The sequence below is a fragment of the Citrus sinensis genome, chromosome 6, assembly GCF_022201045.2.
Source record: "Citrus sinensis cultivar Valencia sweet orange chromosome 6, DVS_A1.0, whole genome shotgun sequence".
NCBI lineage: Eukaryota > Viridiplantae > Streptophyta > Magnoliopsida > Sapindales > Rutaceae > Citrus > Citrus sinensis.
Window position 1 is genome coordinate 2,403,123 of NC_068561.1, and position 16,324 is coordinate 2,419,446.

At 32.0% G+C, this 16,324-nt stretch overlaps 2 protein-coding genes across 3 annotated transcripts; both read left to right on the top strand.

Annotated features, from left to right (window-relative positions):
• Nucleotides 1–499: 499 nt before the first annotated feature.
• On the top strand, nt 500–4,779 carry LOC102631066 (phosphoglycolate phosphatase 1A, chloroplastic). The gene is made up of 11 exons (XM_006480632.4): nt 500–852; nt 1,507–1,574; nt 1,742–1,834; nt 1,913–1,984; nt 2,224–2,295; nt 2,566–2,625; nt 2,799–2,851; nt 3,444–3,541; nt 3,921–4,020; nt 4,349–4,452; nt 4,529–4,779. Exons 1-11 carry the CDS (start codon nt 579–581, stop codon nt 4,633–4,635), a joined length of 1,101 nt encoding a protein of 366 aa, XP_006480695.1. The 5' UTR covers nt 500–578; the 3' UTR covers nt 4,636–4,779.
• Nucleotides 4,780–6,629: 1,850 nt separating this feature from the next.
• Nucleotides 6,630–13,112, top strand: LOC102630769 (CMP-sialic acid transporter 3-like). 2 transcript variants are annotated; one of them, XM_052443582.1, is made up of 15 exons: nt 6,630–7,003; nt 7,172–7,288; nt 7,777–7,833; nt 8,103–8,210; nt 8,444–8,488; nt 8,891–8,950; nt 9,080–9,202; nt 10,147–10,224; nt 10,474–10,543; nt 10,901–11,008; nt 11,812–11,945; nt 12,040–12,119; nt 12,303–12,351; nt 12,473–12,539; nt 12,756–13,112. In XM_052443582.1, exons 1-14 carry the CDS (start codon nt 6,842–6,844, stop codon nt 12,521–12,523), a joined length of 1,242 nt encoding a protein of 413 aa, XP_052299542.1. In that variant the 5' UTR covers nt 6,630–6,841; the 3' UTR covers nt 12,524–12,539; nt 12,756–13,112. The 2 variants fall into 2 exon arrangements, with proteins under 2 accessions (XP_052299542.1, XP_052299543.1); XM_052443583.1 differs by having other exon boundaries at nt 6,632–7,003; nt 8,133–8,210.
• The last annotated feature ends 3,212 nt before the right edge of the window (nt 13,113–16,324 follow it).

Genomic DNA, 16,324 nt, shown 5'->3' on the forward strand with positions numbered 1-16,324 from the left:
TGACACAATTTTTGAACTACTGATTTAACATAATTTCATGATAGATTTTTAAAGTCAAATGACATTTACCAATTATCATTGTATTGTATGAGATTAATAATGTCATAATTTTGAGTCAAACATTTAAGTTAAAAGAGCTCTATTAAAAAAGTTAAATTGGCATAAAAGAATTTTGTGTTGATATCACAATTAATCCTAAAATTGTTTTGAAAGAATAATAAATTCTAATTTAAATCCCAAATATATAGTTTGAAACAAAGTAATAAGCATCATAATTCGTTTTATATAATTTGGGTACTGCCAAAAATAACATGAATAATTTTGATTTTTGAATATGAAATAAATAATAAAAGAAAAAGAAACATGAGAGGAACACATTGGTCATTGGATGACAAAACAAGAAGCTTGGAACACTCAAATTGCCACGTCGTCAGCCCAACCTTCAAAGCATAACGACTTGAACTGAAACTACCACCACCACCCCAAATAAAAACTATTAAAAATTAAATTTAAAAATATAAAAAAAAATCAAAACAGAACAGAGAGAAAAAGCAGGAGATATACAGAGAGAGGGAGAGATGCTAAGCAAAGCAGTTGCATCCGCTGTCTCTGTTACTCTCAATCCCAAAACCACCTCCAAGTTTTTCGGACTTAAGAGGGTCTCTTTTGTTTCTTCAGATTCTTTAGTTTTTGGAGGCAAAAACAGCAGCTTTAATGCTGACGGTTTGAAGAAGAGTAGAAGCTGTTCAAGAATGGAGAGCTTTGTGACCAAAGCTTCAGCTTCAGCTCAGCCATTGAAGAATGCTGATGAGCTTATTGACTCTGTTGAGACTTTCATTTTTGACTGTGATGGTGAGTTGGTGATCCTCTTTACTGCTTACTTCTTTTTAGTTTCTTGATTTTCATTTTGTAGTGATTCTGCTTATGTGGGGTTTAACTTAGAATCCTGACAATGATTAATGGTAATTATTTTTGGTATAATGAGGCTTTCACGGATTTTGCTGTAATGGGTGTTGAGAGTTTTTGAGTTCTGATTTTGACAAAAATTTATTGGAGACTGTTTTTGGGGTGATTGGTTTTCTATGATTTGGTTGATTTATGGAATAGACATTGACAGAATTTCTGGGTTCTGTTGTTTTTATTGAATGAATGAATGGGCTTGCCTTCTAAGATCTTCTTTTTGAGAAAATAGATGAAATCCGAAACCTCATGCAAATATGAATATCTTAAGCTACTTTGTAAGTCGAAGAAGATCCACTTAGTGACTGACATGTGCGGAATGATATTATATTATGCACGAAAAAATTTTTTGGGAATTGTTTTAGTTGCTTCTTGTATTGAGTTAGAAGCATTCAAATGATTTAGTTTGGTTTCGCCTTTTTTTTTCCCTTTTAAATTTGTCTTGCTTTCGAAAATTGGCTGGTTGCAGGTGAGTTGGAGCCTGAGGGATTGATAAGGTTTCGTTTCTTACCTATGATTTTAAACTCATGAACTAATAATTTGCAGGAGTTATTTGGAAAGGAGATAAATTAATAGATGGAGTCCCTGAAACCCTTGATATGCTCCGATCCAAGGTTTGTATACCTTTTCATTCATGACTTGCTTGAATACTTACGGATATTAATTCAACTTTGAGCAACATTTCTCAGAAACTTGACAATTTAAAATATCGAAACAAAAGTTTAGGTGACTTAAAATTCTTGATGCTTTCAGATGATTACTGATCTTGTTTTCTCTTCAGGGAAAGAGATTAGTTTTTGTTACCAATAACTCGACAAAGTCAAGGAAACAGTATGGTAAAAAGTTTGAGACACTTGGGTTGACTGTCACTGAGGTTAAAGACTCTTTTCTCTCCATTGTTTGCCTGAAGTTTCACCAGATACCAAGTCCTAACTCAAGTGAATTCTCGCAGGAGGAAATATTTGCCTCTTCTTTTGCAGCTGCTGCTTACTTAAAGTCCATTGATTTCCCAAAAGATAAAAAGGTAAAATGATTGTTATTTCTTTGATGGGAAAAAAAAACTGCAGTTTGACATCCATGTGGCCCATAAGCAGCAATTGTTTTTAAACGAATAATTATTTTATATAGATATTCTTCTATTCTTCTGTAATTTTAGCTTAATATAGGATCAATTCAATTTCAAACTTTTTTTAAACGGTTTGTCTATAAATTCTTCATGCCGTTGTATAATGTTGTAATTACTGATAGCTGACCATGATTTAGGTTTATGTGGTTGGAGAAGATGGCATTTTGAAGGAGCTTGAGCTTGCTGGATTTCAGTATCTTGGTGGACCTGTATGTATAAATTCCATTTTGCATAAGTTTTCAAAGTATATAATATACTTGGTTGTTTGTGGTAGTTGGTCATGTTGATTGTTGAATGAGTCTCAACGGTAAGTCCACAATGTAATGTAAATAAAGCTTCCCTCGCTCCGTTTACACATTTCTACACATGTCCTTTCTAATTCACAACAATGTTTGATGGCGATGAGGTTTGGCATATTCTTGTTTTGAATTAGAAAATAGACATGTTATGTTTTTAATTGTATATGTAATATGATACAGGAGGATGGTGGGAAAAAGATAGAGCTAAAGCCCGGTTTCCTAATGGAGCATGATAAGGATGTAAAGTTCTTTCTTTCTTGCCTCTTGTTCCTTTGTTCTGGTTTGCTCTACTTAGATTTGTTACAAATTGAAACATGCGGAACATACGTCCTTCGTATGCCTTCTCTCATGTTTCTACATTTCTTTTTCCAAATCTTTTATCATGATAAAGAAGTTTCTCATTTTTGGATTAGGTGGGGGCTGTTGTGGTTGGATTTGATCGTTACTTCAATTACTACAAAGTCCAGTAAGTTCTCCATTTTTCACCCTCAAGATCCATTAGAGACGATCATAGTTTATTGAAGAATAATTTAACAGCATTGGTTATTTATATTAAACATAGGTACTTTATATTTTTTTTCCCCTTCTGCCCCATGCCATGCATGTTATATTGAACTCCTGTTTCTTTATCTTTTCAATTGGCAGTTTGAAAACCAAAATTGATGCAAAATTTGATTAACTCAAAATTTTGGTTTCTTAATGTAACATTAATGGTAACACATAAATTCCAAATATTGTTCTAGATAGAGCAAATGGCCCAACTGATTTCTTGTAGGCAGGACTAAGACTCCATTGATTAAGAAGACAACTCCTATGTTATGCATATGTGGTAGAATATCCCAAATTAGTGCTGTTTCTGCAACCGGATTGTTCAATGAAGCATGAAATATACTATTATAAAACAAATGTTGAGAGTTAGTTAACGAGAATCAGGAGCTTCACACCAGTGACTTTTTAAGTTCTTGTAGAATCGATTCATTTTCATTATTGTAGTTTCATTAAAGATATGTGATTTCCATTGTTTTTGTTTTAAACCATTTTCATTTCCGTAATAATAGGTATGGAACACTTTGCATACGTGAAAACCCCGGATGTCTTTTCATTGCAACAAATCGTGATGCTGTTACTCACCTCACAGATGCTCAGGAGTGGGCAGGTTCTCCTCTCCTCTGTCTTTACTGCATTTTGATTTTTAATACCGTCAGGTCCCCTATTTATGAAGAATTTTAATTTTGTTTTCATTTAATAGGTAAACAAAAATTCATATTGCTTAGTGGCTTGGATATGAAATTTTGATAATTTATCCAGTATATTGTTCGATGAGGACTTAACCTCGTTATATGAAGTGATAAATGCATTGTTTCATGCACACCATCATTAGCATTTCTGAAAATGTATATGCTAAGACCTCTTTCTCATTGATCTCTCTTTCAGTGGCACTAAGAACTCAATGTATTTAAATTGATTGTCATCATATATAATTATCTTCTGTGTTATGTGTGTTGAAGCATATGTGATGTGTATTTCAATTTTAGGTGGTGGGTCTATGGTTGGTGCTTTTGTTGGATCTACTCAACGTGAGCCACTAGTTGTTGGAAAGCCTTCAACCTTTATGATGGACTATTTAGCAAACAAGTAAGCATTCTAAATTTTAGAAAAATAGATATAAGTGTATCTAACACGTGCACGAGCTCTTTTCTTTGCAATAATTCTAGTACTCTTGACTCATGCACATTGCTAATTCCTGACTCGTTTGTAATCCAAAAAGTTTTGATTTTTGATATTAAGTTTTAATACGTCAGAGGTACTCTTAGTTTCTGACTTATTACAAATATTGAAACTCCTTGGCATATTAAAAGAGTTACAGAATTAAACGAATCTACTCTATATCATCATTCATAATTTATCAGCTCATCGGCTATCAGATCACTGATTCTAGTCTGATGGATTTGATCAACAACAGATTTGGCATCCAAAAGTCGCAGATATGCATGGTTGGGGACAGACTTGACACTGATATTCTGTTCGGACAGAATGGTGGCTGTAAAACTCTTCTTGTTCTCTCAGGTAAATGGCAGCTCTCTTACCATTCTTCATCCTCGCTAAATAATCTAATCGAGAATATTTCTCCTCTTTTTAATAGGTGTGACTTCATTGTCAATGCTTCAAAGTCCGAACAACAGCATACAACCAGATTTCTACACCAACAAGATTTCGGATTTTCTTTCTCTCAAAGCGGCAGCTGTATGATCATATGTCTGCTTTCAATAGTAATATGTTTTAAGTCCACCTTCCATTATTTGACTCTTCAATCTTAACTGTAGATATACAGTTCCCTATTTTGTTGTCTTAGAGAATTTAGATATAATGAGGAAAAATGATGAATGTTTTTAAGTCCACCTTCCACCATCATGTGCCATGGTTTTACTATTAAAAATAAAAAATAGCCAAAAGTGCTTTCCTAGGTTTTTAAAGAAAAAGAGAGGTGCTTCTGGTATCATAAGTTCCATGAATATATTATGAAAGTTGCAATGTTCAAAATTTTCAAAATCATCACTACTTCCCAATTGAATAGTTTTTGTTGAGTTTTGAGTCTTTCCAATGTGTGAGGAGATCTCTCTTAAATATGAAAGCATTATATGATTCATTCTATATTTACATTGTCGATTTTTATTTTAACAAACTAATTCCTCATAGTTTTCTAGTACTTCGGTATCCTTTGATGCCAATTTTTACATAAAATTTCATTTCAACACAAAACAATTAATTGTTTTTTGTTAAAATTTTTATGTCAAATTGGGTAACAAGATATTATGAAACTATAAAAAATGAATAGTAGAATTCAAAAATTATAGCGACAAAGTGTCAAATCTCCTTCTAACTATTGATGTTACGATGAATATCACTATTCATTGTCACGATTACCCATAATCAATTTTATATGTTCTCTTCAAAATAAAATTTTATTTTTAAATAAAAATAAAAAGGAAAGATGTCTACACTTGGTAACATTTTCAAAATTTGTCCTCCTCATGATTATTTTCACATTTTATCCAATTAAATAAAAAAAAAATTTCAAATTCCTTCAGCTTTTGTTATTTCAAATTAAGAATTTTATTTCTCGCACTCAAATCGGTTTTTAATTATATTATACGGTATTATTTATACAACACTATCTACTTCTTCATTTTTCTCTATTGTTAATATATAAATGCCAAATATGTGCACAAATTAATAAGAGATTATATGTAAAAGTTAAGCATGTTTAATGTTTTAATTTCTACATTTTTTTTTTTTTGTTTTTAGTAATAAAGAACATGCCTTGGGAACATGGTAATATATAGATCTTGTCAATTGTGTACTTCTATTGCAAAATGGCAAATGTGGCAAGTGCTAGTTGTTAATGCGCTAATAATAATAAAGCTCTTACAAATAAAATATAACTCCTAATATTTTTTTTTTCTTTTCTAACATGATGCTTAAAACATTAATATGTTTCATTATTAGTATTCTAATTATTAAAGGTTTTTCTTTTGAGTTATATGAGGATCAATTGTTGTGAATCCATTCCAAGAGAATATGCACCTAAAAAGGGTAAAATTTACTTTTAAATTCAAAAAATTATGTCTCTGAATAACATTGGGGATCGAATCTTGATAAAACATGTGATAGAATTAGAACTAATCAAATATGATATCATAGAAGCAATAAACAGTGACATCTAACTCTTAAACCACACTCTGTAATTTGGTAAAATGCTCACAATATCTCATTATTTTAATTTTTAAATAATGATCATACCCCTTTTAGGACAATTATGTCATTTGAATATAATGACCTGAATGTATTTCGGTTGAGTATAATAATCCAAACAAAAGTTTTATATGACTATCTTTAAAAATAAAGAAATCTTTATAACTTTCACAAAATTATTAAAATATTTATCATGAAAGTTGTAAATCAAGATAGAAAAGAAAGTCAAATTTTAATTTTTTAGAAGTATAGGTTAAAAATCTGTTTTGAACTGTTAAAATGTTAAAATATTCTTTACTTTTATTATAATTTTATTTCATTCGTTTCATTACATAATTTTTTAAAAAATTATCTATTGAAATAATTTTATAATTTTAATAAAAACTCTGTTTAGATAAATACTATGTAAAAAATTATAAGCCTAAATCTATTATTACCATATTTGATGAAATCTCCCACAATAAACTAAAGAAGGAAAAATAATAAATTCACCAGACGACCTGAACTCTATAAAAATTAATCACAAAAGGCATCTGAAAATGACCCAATAATTTGAAAAAAAAAAAAAAGAGAAAGAAAGAAAGGAAGGAAAAGACACTGTTTCATTTTTAACCCAGCTTTCGATCTCAGGGCCGCAGCGATTAAAAACCTGTCGTTTTGTTCAGAAGATCGCGCGTTACGTTGTCGTTTTTAGCTGGTACCGATGATAGAATGCAGCGTTTGTCATTCGACGCTCGAATTGGAGACTGTTGGCGGCAAAACAGTGTCGAGAGCATACGACAGGCACCGGCACCAGGTCTCGTCCAAAACGCGCTTCCTTAACGTCGCTTTGGTCGTTGGCGACTGCATTTTGGTCGGACTACAGGTAATCAATTAATCAAGTTTTCAAATTTAAGCAAGTAATTAATTAATTAACTTTCTTGGCTTTGATTAGATTAGATTAGATTTGTTTAGTGTAATCTAGTTGTATTTTAAATTTAAATTTAATATAATTGATTTTTATTTTTGTTTTCGGATTTTTTTTTAATTGCAGCCAATATTGGTGTTTACGACTAAAGTTGATGGAGGCTTCAAGTTTAGTCCAGTTAGTGTTAATTTTTTGACAGAGGCAGTTAAGGTTTTTTTTGCTATTGTTATGCTTTTGCTTCAGGTAATTTCTTTTTTCTTTTTTTCCTTTCTAAAAAAAGTTTTGTACTGCTATTTAGTTTTTAATCTGTGAAAATTTTTCTGGATGAAAATGTGTAACAAAGTAAATACTTTGAGCAAAGATCCTTGCGATGAAATTGCTAATGTATTTCTGGCAAAATTACATCAATAGAAAAGCATCTATGAAAATACTCCCGTAGTTTATATATAATTATATATCTCATGCTGATGTCCGTGTTTTCTTTAAATCTGGACCATTAGCTCTCTCTAAGTTATATGCTTTGATTATGAAACTCATTTTTAGAGATTTGAACAATCTTTTAGCATTTATTTTTAAAAAGAGTTTCTACTCCTGATTTTAAGAAAATGCAGACGTCAGTAAGAGTGCTTTCAAAATGAAAAAATAAAAAGATGCCCTACTGTACTATAGGAGCAATACTTGTTCTGTGTCCTTTTTCCTATTTAATGAATTTTCTTTTAATCATGTTTCAGGCGAGACATAAGAAAGTTGGTGAGAAATCTCTTCTCTCATTTTCTACAATTGCACAGGTAAGAGATTGATTAGCTCTGCAGATTTAGTTTATTTATAAGAAGATATGTCATTTCTAGCCTTATTGTCGGATTTTTCTTATTAAGTCCGTGACACTGAGTTCTTATCATGTTATTGGTTTTTGTGCTTCAATGCTGTCACAGTTTTAACTACTGAAGTCGGTGAAAAATAGACTGCAAATTGTGTACCTTGTGCCTATTGGCCTACTTTCTTGCTGTACATGCCAAGAACTGCTAACTTATACAGAATGGTACTTTTTTATCTTCAGATGCCTGTTATTTCTTTTATACTTTTGCAGGCTGCTCGAAACAATGTGCTTCTTGCCGTTCCTGCTTTCCTTTATGCTATCAATAATTATTTAAAGTTTATCATGCAGGTATGAATTTCTTGCTCATTTGATATTTTCCTCCCTTTATATTCCTGCGACGTGTACTCAAATATGATCTCTATTTTGCCTTTTTTCTTTTTTGGTAAAAAGAAAATCCTATTATAGTAAATTGGATTTTATTCTGCTGAATATCTACTTAAAGCTTAATATGTCATGGATATTTTAAAGCTTGGTACTTTATTAGAGTTGACATTTTAAGCATCTATTTACTCATTTTGCAGCTTTATTTTAATCCTGCGACTGTGAAGATGCTGAGCAACCTGAAGGTATTTACTAACAATTGCTCTGAATCAATAATGATATACCTTTGGGGCTTGATTTATGCGTTTTGAAAACATTTACTGCTGGTGATATACTTATAACTGCAAAAATCAGTGTCCTTCATTGTTTCTCAATATATCCATGGAGGACACGGTTTATCGAAGTTTGAACTCTATGTTGATCTTCCTGGATCAATTAGATGTTTGAGTCTGGACTTCTTCGGTGTGTTAGTTGATGTAACTTCCACTGATAGGTTTGTGATAAGTAGTGAAAGCTGTGATTTTCTTAGAGCTGCTCCTGTCTCTTCCTTATGGAAGGACAAAATAATCTATGCAGAAGTTTTTTGTTGTTTCTTTTCCTTATAAGCAAGCTTTGATACCATTTGATTTGCTCACAAATATATGCAGGTTTTTGTAATAGCCCTCCTGTTAAAGATAATAATGAAACGGCGATTTTCTATAATTCAGGTAGTTTGCATGTAAAGTTTCTCTGTATTTGTATTGTTTACATTGACTAAAGTTTGTATAGGTGTTTTTGTTAACTTGAATGCTCATGGCAATTTGCTAATGTGAAATGGGTTCATTATTTGGTAACAGTGGGAGGCTCTTGCTCTTTTGCTCATTGGAATCAGTGTGAATCAGTTGCGGTCCTTACCAGAGGGTACAAGTGCTTTGGGCCTTCCAGTTGCAACAGGGGCTTACTTATACACACTGATATTTGTAAGTATTTAAAGATTTATGTCCTGGGTTCATTGTGCTAGTTTATCTCTGCTTGCAAATATATTCCTCAAAAAGTGTCAACAGCTTTGAAATGATTGGGTGCTCCAAGACAGTCACTATTAGCTTTAGATCTATAATTCGCTTCTATATGATAAATTTCCTAATTTCTTTGTGGTTGAGTGCATTCATTCAATATTGAACATAAAATATCCTTGATGTAATGAGCAGAAGTTTGCTGCATGCACTAGTGAGTCCCGTGAGTCAAATTGGACTCAACTTAGCTATTTGAATTAATCTGTGGGGAGAATGGTCAGCTGTACTGCCATGGCTTCAATGTATGCCTAAGAACAGCATCAGTCAAAATTATGTGCTATATGTTCCCGATTAAGCAACAATGAATTTCATGCTATGTGCAACTAGAACTTGTAATTAAAAGTGCTAATGCTTAAGGAATAACTTCTTAAAAAAATTAATTATATTTAAGATAGAAAAATTCCATGGTTTTGGCCAAGATCATCTGGATAGGTACAGTGCTGTCTCTAGGTTTTGGATGGGACCAAACTCTTTCTGTACTGATTGCAACTATTAGAATGTCTACCAAATATAGTTTAATAGCAGTAATAGTCACTGTCTCTGACCTAGCTCTTCAAGGAGGGAAGTAGCATGTATTTATATGGCTGGGACAGGAAAATTATGTTATTAAAATGAAATCAATGTTGTTTTTCATTTCCTCCTGAGGCTGTGGATTTTTTTCTTCAGCTGTGTTGTTTTCGTCTATTTTACACAAATGTAGACATTTATCTTTTATTCAATTGTATACAAAGTGCTTAAGATTATTAAGCATAGAAAAGGTTGTAGAGTTATTTGATATTGACTTATCTGTTATGCTAGATATTCTAGACGGCATGATATGATGAAAATTTACCTTTAGAATATTAATGCAGGTTACTGTTCCATCTCTGGCATCGGTTTTCAATGAGTATGCCTTGAAAAGCCAATATGACACAAGCATTTACCATCAGGTGAGTTTAAAGTACTGATATGATGTCTCATGCTCATTGCTTAGTGCAAGAGGTCGGATGAGAAGTGTTTGCTAGCACTTTTATTTTTTATTACTCTGTAGTTGCCTCCTCGAAGATCCCTTTGTAAATATCTAACATAATGTAGAAAGGTTTTAGCAAACCATGTTTCTTTATGTTGTGAACTTCAAAAAATTTGAAATGAATAATATGTATTTACTCTCACCAGAAAGTTTACTTTTTGTCGTGCAGAACTTGTTTCTGTATGGATATGGTGCCATATTCAACTTCTTAGGCATTGTTATAACGGCCATGTTTAAAGGTATGGACATCAAATATGCAGTTTAAGTTATTTTAGAATTATGCCCTTGCTTGGAGCACATAAATATTACTTAGAAGTTCTCTTTATCCCAATTTCGTTACCATTGCTTTATTAGTGTGTCTCAGTGTATGTAGAGCTTTTGGGTACTAAAATTGTGGTGACAATAGATTTTAGGACATTATTTGTTTTGACTGTAAACCTGTTTTTTATTTTTTTATTTTTTAATATATATATAATGTGCTATAAAAGATTAACTTCCTACCTAAATTACTGGGACAAAGCGTAACCATTTCTGAAATGATTGCATATATAATAGGTTGATTTGTTGTTTTAATTATTTTGTTTCAATGCTCTTAGGTCCTAGTAGCTTTGATATCCTGCAAGGACATTCAAAAGCGACCATGCTTTTGATATGCAACAACGCAGCCCAAGGAATTTTGTCGTCATTTTTCTTCAAATATGCAGGTGACTGATTGCACTCTATTGCTACATTTTCTTAGTCTCTTATAATGTCTGTTTATATAATGGTACTTCATTTAAATTCTTCTAAGTTTGGCTGCTTAATTTTTGTCCTTAATTCTGAACTTCTAATTTCACGTGTTTGTCTTGAGCAATAGACAACCAGATATAATTCTTTCTGTAGACTGTGAAACCTTTTTTTACTTTGTGGTTGAGAACTCAGAGGTGTCTATGCTAAGGGCATATAAAGACAAAAGAAAAGCAGAAGGTTTCTGATGACTCAAGTTTCAATAAAAATATGGAGCTAAATGAGATTGGCTCCTGTATCCTCTCTCCCCGGTTTCAACATACTCGACAGATCTAGAGAAATATGAATCCTAACATAATCGGCTAGCAGTTTTTAGAATATGAACACCTGCACCCCCACCCCCCTTATCTCTTTCCGTTTCCCATGTGAATACATTTGATTTGTTAAGCGACTTAGCTCTGAGCATTATTGTTGACTTCCTAGTACTTTTGAGAGAAGTAAATTTATGGTGGCATCTTATCTGAGGGGGATTCTACTGTTATGCTAGAATAGTAGCGAGAGATTCTTGCAATCATGGTGGAGCCATTGTAGCACATTGGCACCCCAGAAAGGAAGAATCTGCTGTTTGACTCGTCTAGCATATGTTTAGGTCTGCTTTGCCTCAGTTCATTTGTAGTTTTCAGCTCTTGTGAATTGCAACCGTTTAAGATCACTCAAATTCATAAAATTCTCTTCATTTCTAATCATGTTTTTCAATTAAGTTTTGTAATGATACTTGCAGATACAATTTTGAAAAAGTACTCATCAACTGTCGCCACAATATTTACGGGACTGGCATCTGCTGCGCTGTTTGGTCATACTCTGACTATGAATTTTATTCTTGGTATCTCTATTGTGTTTATATCTATGCATCAGGTAATGTCAATATGGATCTTTGTTTTATTCATTATTTGATCTCTTACGTTAGACACTTGGCTTATTTTTTGACTTATATTATTTTTCTGTTCAGTTCTTTTCACCTCTTTCAAAGGTGAAGGATGAACCAAAAAATATCAGTTTGGAATTGGTGGACAGTCCAAAAAATAAGAGGTAGGCACTAGTTTTATTTGCAATTTCTGTGCACCATTAAGATGACCTAACATGTGTTTTGCTTACCTTGTGTTACTAAGATTTTAGAATAATCGATCCCTTTAAGTGGGAAATGTGAAAGAATGAGAGTAAGATGAAAGCTAATTTATATATGTACAATGGATTTACTTTTTATCTTTCTAGGTCAAAGGATACGTCCTTTATTGATATGGCTGCTGGAGCAAATGAGGATGTAAGAACTTTGGATCACAGTTTCTCATTGAAATATATTATTATCTCCTTCTAAGCTTTCTGAGAGTATGATTGAGTAATAATGCAATAATGACAAGTTCACTTTTTACTACATTTCACAGGCAAGTCATCGTGCTGTAAATGAGGAGAAAGCTCCGCTTCTTCCCGTTTAAACTTCGCCTAAATTTGGTATGTGTATCTACATGCTATTGGAACTTCTTAATCTAGTGAACAAAAATATGGAAGCTCCATTGAAATACTTATCATCTCTTTAATGAGAAAGTAATAGATTTATGTGGAATCAAGAATCTAAACATCTCATGGCCAAAATTTAGTTGTTAAAAAAGAAAAAAAGAAAAAGATCCTGTTATTTATATGATAATCCAAATTGAAATGCATTTTCAGGAATGCGATTGCAGTACAGATCATGAGGCCGGTTCCCTCAATACATTTTGAGATGATTTATACGAACTAGTTGCAACTCCATACAAATAATGCTGTAAACTGGGATTCTTCTCTTCATTCTTATAAGACTCAACCAACCACATTTTGTCTAAAGCCTCGGCTACCCATACAGTAGAAAAGGTCATAGTTCACTTACAGAACAAGTTACAGACGTTATTGTATTTCTCTTGTAGAGACCATCCCAGATTTATCCATACGTGCTCTTTTTTTTTTTTTTTTAGCTCTGATATTTAGGCATGTAAATCATTTAGGTTTTAAATATCAATGAAAATAAAAATTATGCAGTTTTTATTTTTACTGCCTGAAATGGCCGCGGAGACTCTTGTTTTAACTGTATTTCGTTTGGGGTAATGTGGTCATTTCTGAAAACAAGATCTCTAGAACTATTTCGCCAAACTACAAGATAGTCATCCTTAAGAAATCAAAACAGCTGTTTAGTGATGTTGATAAAACTGTGGATCACACAGAGATTCATGAAAAAAAACGGATTGATATAATGCGCATACGGCATACCAGACAATTATTTTGTGTAATTAAACGTGTTCGCAAACCTGCTCTAAACACAAACATAACACGATGATTAAATAAGCGATAAGAATTTGATTTGGTTATTAAGTGCATTGATTGTTGGAAAGTGAACACAAATGGATCACGTAAGTGGTGGTACTTGGTTTTGGCCAATCTCTTAAAAAGATTAAAAGAATCTAGGTGGCGGGTGGTACATGCTTATGTAAATTATTTGATAATTATTTTAATATTTCGAGCCCAAAATGAATATTTTACTTTTTGAGCTACCCCTAAATGGAAATTAATTTAATTAATAACTATGTGTGACTATTTAATCAATGACTATGGAAATTAATTTAATTAACAACTATGTGTCACTATTTTTATCATCCAAAACCGTATCTAATGAAAATACGGACATCTTTTAAAATATTTATTTTAAAAAAATATGCATAATTTGTCCTTTCTATTCATACTTTTAATGCAATGCTTTCGTAGTTAGCCACCACTTTAAGCATGAGAAAGTGTTAGATAAGATGGCTCTAATAGTCTAATACATTTTTTGATTTATTGAATGCACATGTTAAACTTTGTAACTTACATATATTTTACAAGAGTGGTGCTAAATAGAAAGAAAGTTAAGAGAAATTAGCTCTCTCTCATTACCCACCCACTCTCTCTTTACTTCTTTCTTCATAATTTCTCTCACCTTTCTCTCAACTTTTTCCCTACATAGCATTTTTCATTTTATAATCTGGAATTAATTGGGATGAGAGATACATTCACTTTATACTTTGTAGTATAATCTAGAAGTCTACTGAACAATTGCTCATAAATTTGCTCCCACCAATATTCAAGAAGATATAAATCCTTACGTAAAGGGTAAGAGCCCCATAAAGCTGGAACGCTGTATCGAGGGCATGGATATCACTGGGTTCAAAGAGTAAGAGTCCCATGAAGCTCAACTCTGCAGTCTGTATTGAGGACATGAGTACCATTGGATTACAAGCCCAGTAACAATAAACATTTTATACTTAAACCTATCGAATAGGAATTTCTATTTTTCTATTGATCTAGGAAAGCGATTTGATAGATAGATACATTATGATACGGGTTTGTGAAAAATCAATATCCCAAGAGATCGTTTAGAAAGTTTATTTCCAACAAACCCTTGTTCAGACTTGCCCAAACTACTTTCCGATATCACAATCTTGCACATTTAAGATAGATTGCTTAATTAAAGGCTAAGTAAGATACCCATTGGATCGCAAATGCTATCATTCAAGGAAAACATTATTTAATCTCCATACAATGCAGAGGATAGAATTGGTCAAATTCTTATTTTGTAGGCCGTACTGTAGTAAAAGGATAACGAAGTATCCAAATTATTTTATAGGCTAAGGTTTTGTAGCATCTGACAAGGATTTCATGAAAGCCTCACCCCTTAGAGCTTATGAATAACATCCTTATGCATTACGCTCATCGTCAAAGGCCATCGTCCAACACGCCTAACCAACACGCCTAAGCTATTTGACTGAGTGATTTTTAAGTAGTTTTACTTAATCAATTATCAAAGTTCAATTTCTAAAAGAGGTTAGGGATTAAAGAATTAGTTTGATCTTAACCCACCCCTCTACCTTCTTTTTTTTTTTCGCCATCATCCAACATCCTTATCCCTCATTATTCATAACTAATAAGCAGTCATTAAAAATTAATCTTTGTTACACTTTACAATAATATTTTGACTCTTAATAAACCAAAGATCACCATGTCTAACCAAAGATCACTATATCTATAATTTTTCAGTAAAACATCATCCAAATAACAAACCAACCATCTCAAAACCTTGAATGCACTCCAATTGCACTCTCAAGATCAACATAACTTCAGATTCCATCATTACTTAAATCCTACAGTTAGGGTTTCCACAATGATTTAAAGCATAATAGTGGTAATTGAATTTATTCAATAACTCTCAACCCTCATGTCTTCACATCTTTATCTTTCATACAATAAAAATTTTTTGTTCGTACTCTAAAAGTTATGTGCTCGAAAATAGTCATTGGATTAAATTTGTGACCCATTTTGTTATTCTTTTTTTTTATTACATGAAACTATTGCTCAAGAGTACAACTCATATTATATGAGATTACAAATATTTACAAATTAGACTATTATTGGGACTAGTTTACATCAATTCTTATGAAGCACCACTAAGATTTTTACCATCTCTAATATTCAAATCAAGTCTGTGACTCATTTTGTTATTTTTTTTAATTACATGATACTATTGTTCAAGAGTACAACTCATATTACATAAGATTACAAATATTTACAAATCAGATAATTACTGGGACTAGTTTACATCAATTCTTATAAAGCACTGCCCAAATTTTTACCTTCTTGCTCAAGAGAGACTAGTTTACATCAATTCTTATGAAGCACCGCCCATATTTGTACCCTCTAGCTCAAGAGTACAACTCATATTTAGAGATGGGCAACGGGCCATGCCGTGCCAGTCCAGGCTCATCAAAGGAAGCCCACGCGTGCTCGTGCCGTGTCTAGGAAAAAAAACCTACTAAGTTATTTTTTTATTTTTTTTATTTTTTTAAGAGTGCATGCCAAGTTGTCTTATTTCTTTAAGCCTATATACTTTTTTGGATTTATGTGCCTATATTCAAATTTAATAGAAACAAAAATTCAAAACTCAAGTCCATATTCAATAATAATAAGAGAACGTAATATTAGTTACTAAGTTTGAATTTGTGGTATTCGAATTCTTTTTTAGTACTTAACAACAAAAACAATAATAATTTTTTTAAGAGTTAACTTAATTGTTAACTTAAAATTACGTAGTCATATATCATAGTTTATAATAATATTAGTACATATTTATAAAATCATGATATTTATAATTTTATTTATTAAAATCATGATATCAATTATTTATTTAATAAATTATAAAAATAAATCAATTATAATTTTTTTGAAACTAAGAATTA

Bases quoted from the DNA above. Each gene is read 5' to 3' on its own strand.
- LOC102631066 (XM_006480632.4), top strand. From the start codon at position 579: ATGCTAAGCAAAGCAGTTGCATCCGCTGTCTCTGTTACTCTCAATCCC. The intron at 1,575-1,741 runs GTTTGTATACCT...TTTTCTCTTCAG, and splicing joins TTGATATGCTCCGATCCAAG to GGAAAGAGATTAGTTTTTGT. The intron at 3,542-3,920 runs GTTCTCCTCTCC...TTTCAATTTTAG, and splicing joins AGATGCTCAGGAGTGGGCAG to GTGGTGGGTCTATGGTTGGT.
- LOC102630769 (XM_052443582.1), top strand. From the start codon at position 6,842: ATGATAGAATGCAGCGTTTGTCATTCGACGCTCGAATTGGAGACTGTT. The intron at 8,489-8,890 runs GTATTTACTAAC...AAATATATGCAG, and splicing joins AGATGCTGAGCAACCTGAAG to GTTTTTGTAATAGCCCTCCT. The intron at 12,120-12,302 runs GTAGGCACTAGT...TTATCTTTCTAG, and splicing joins GACAGTCCAAAAAATAAGAG to GTCAAAGGATACGTCCTTTA.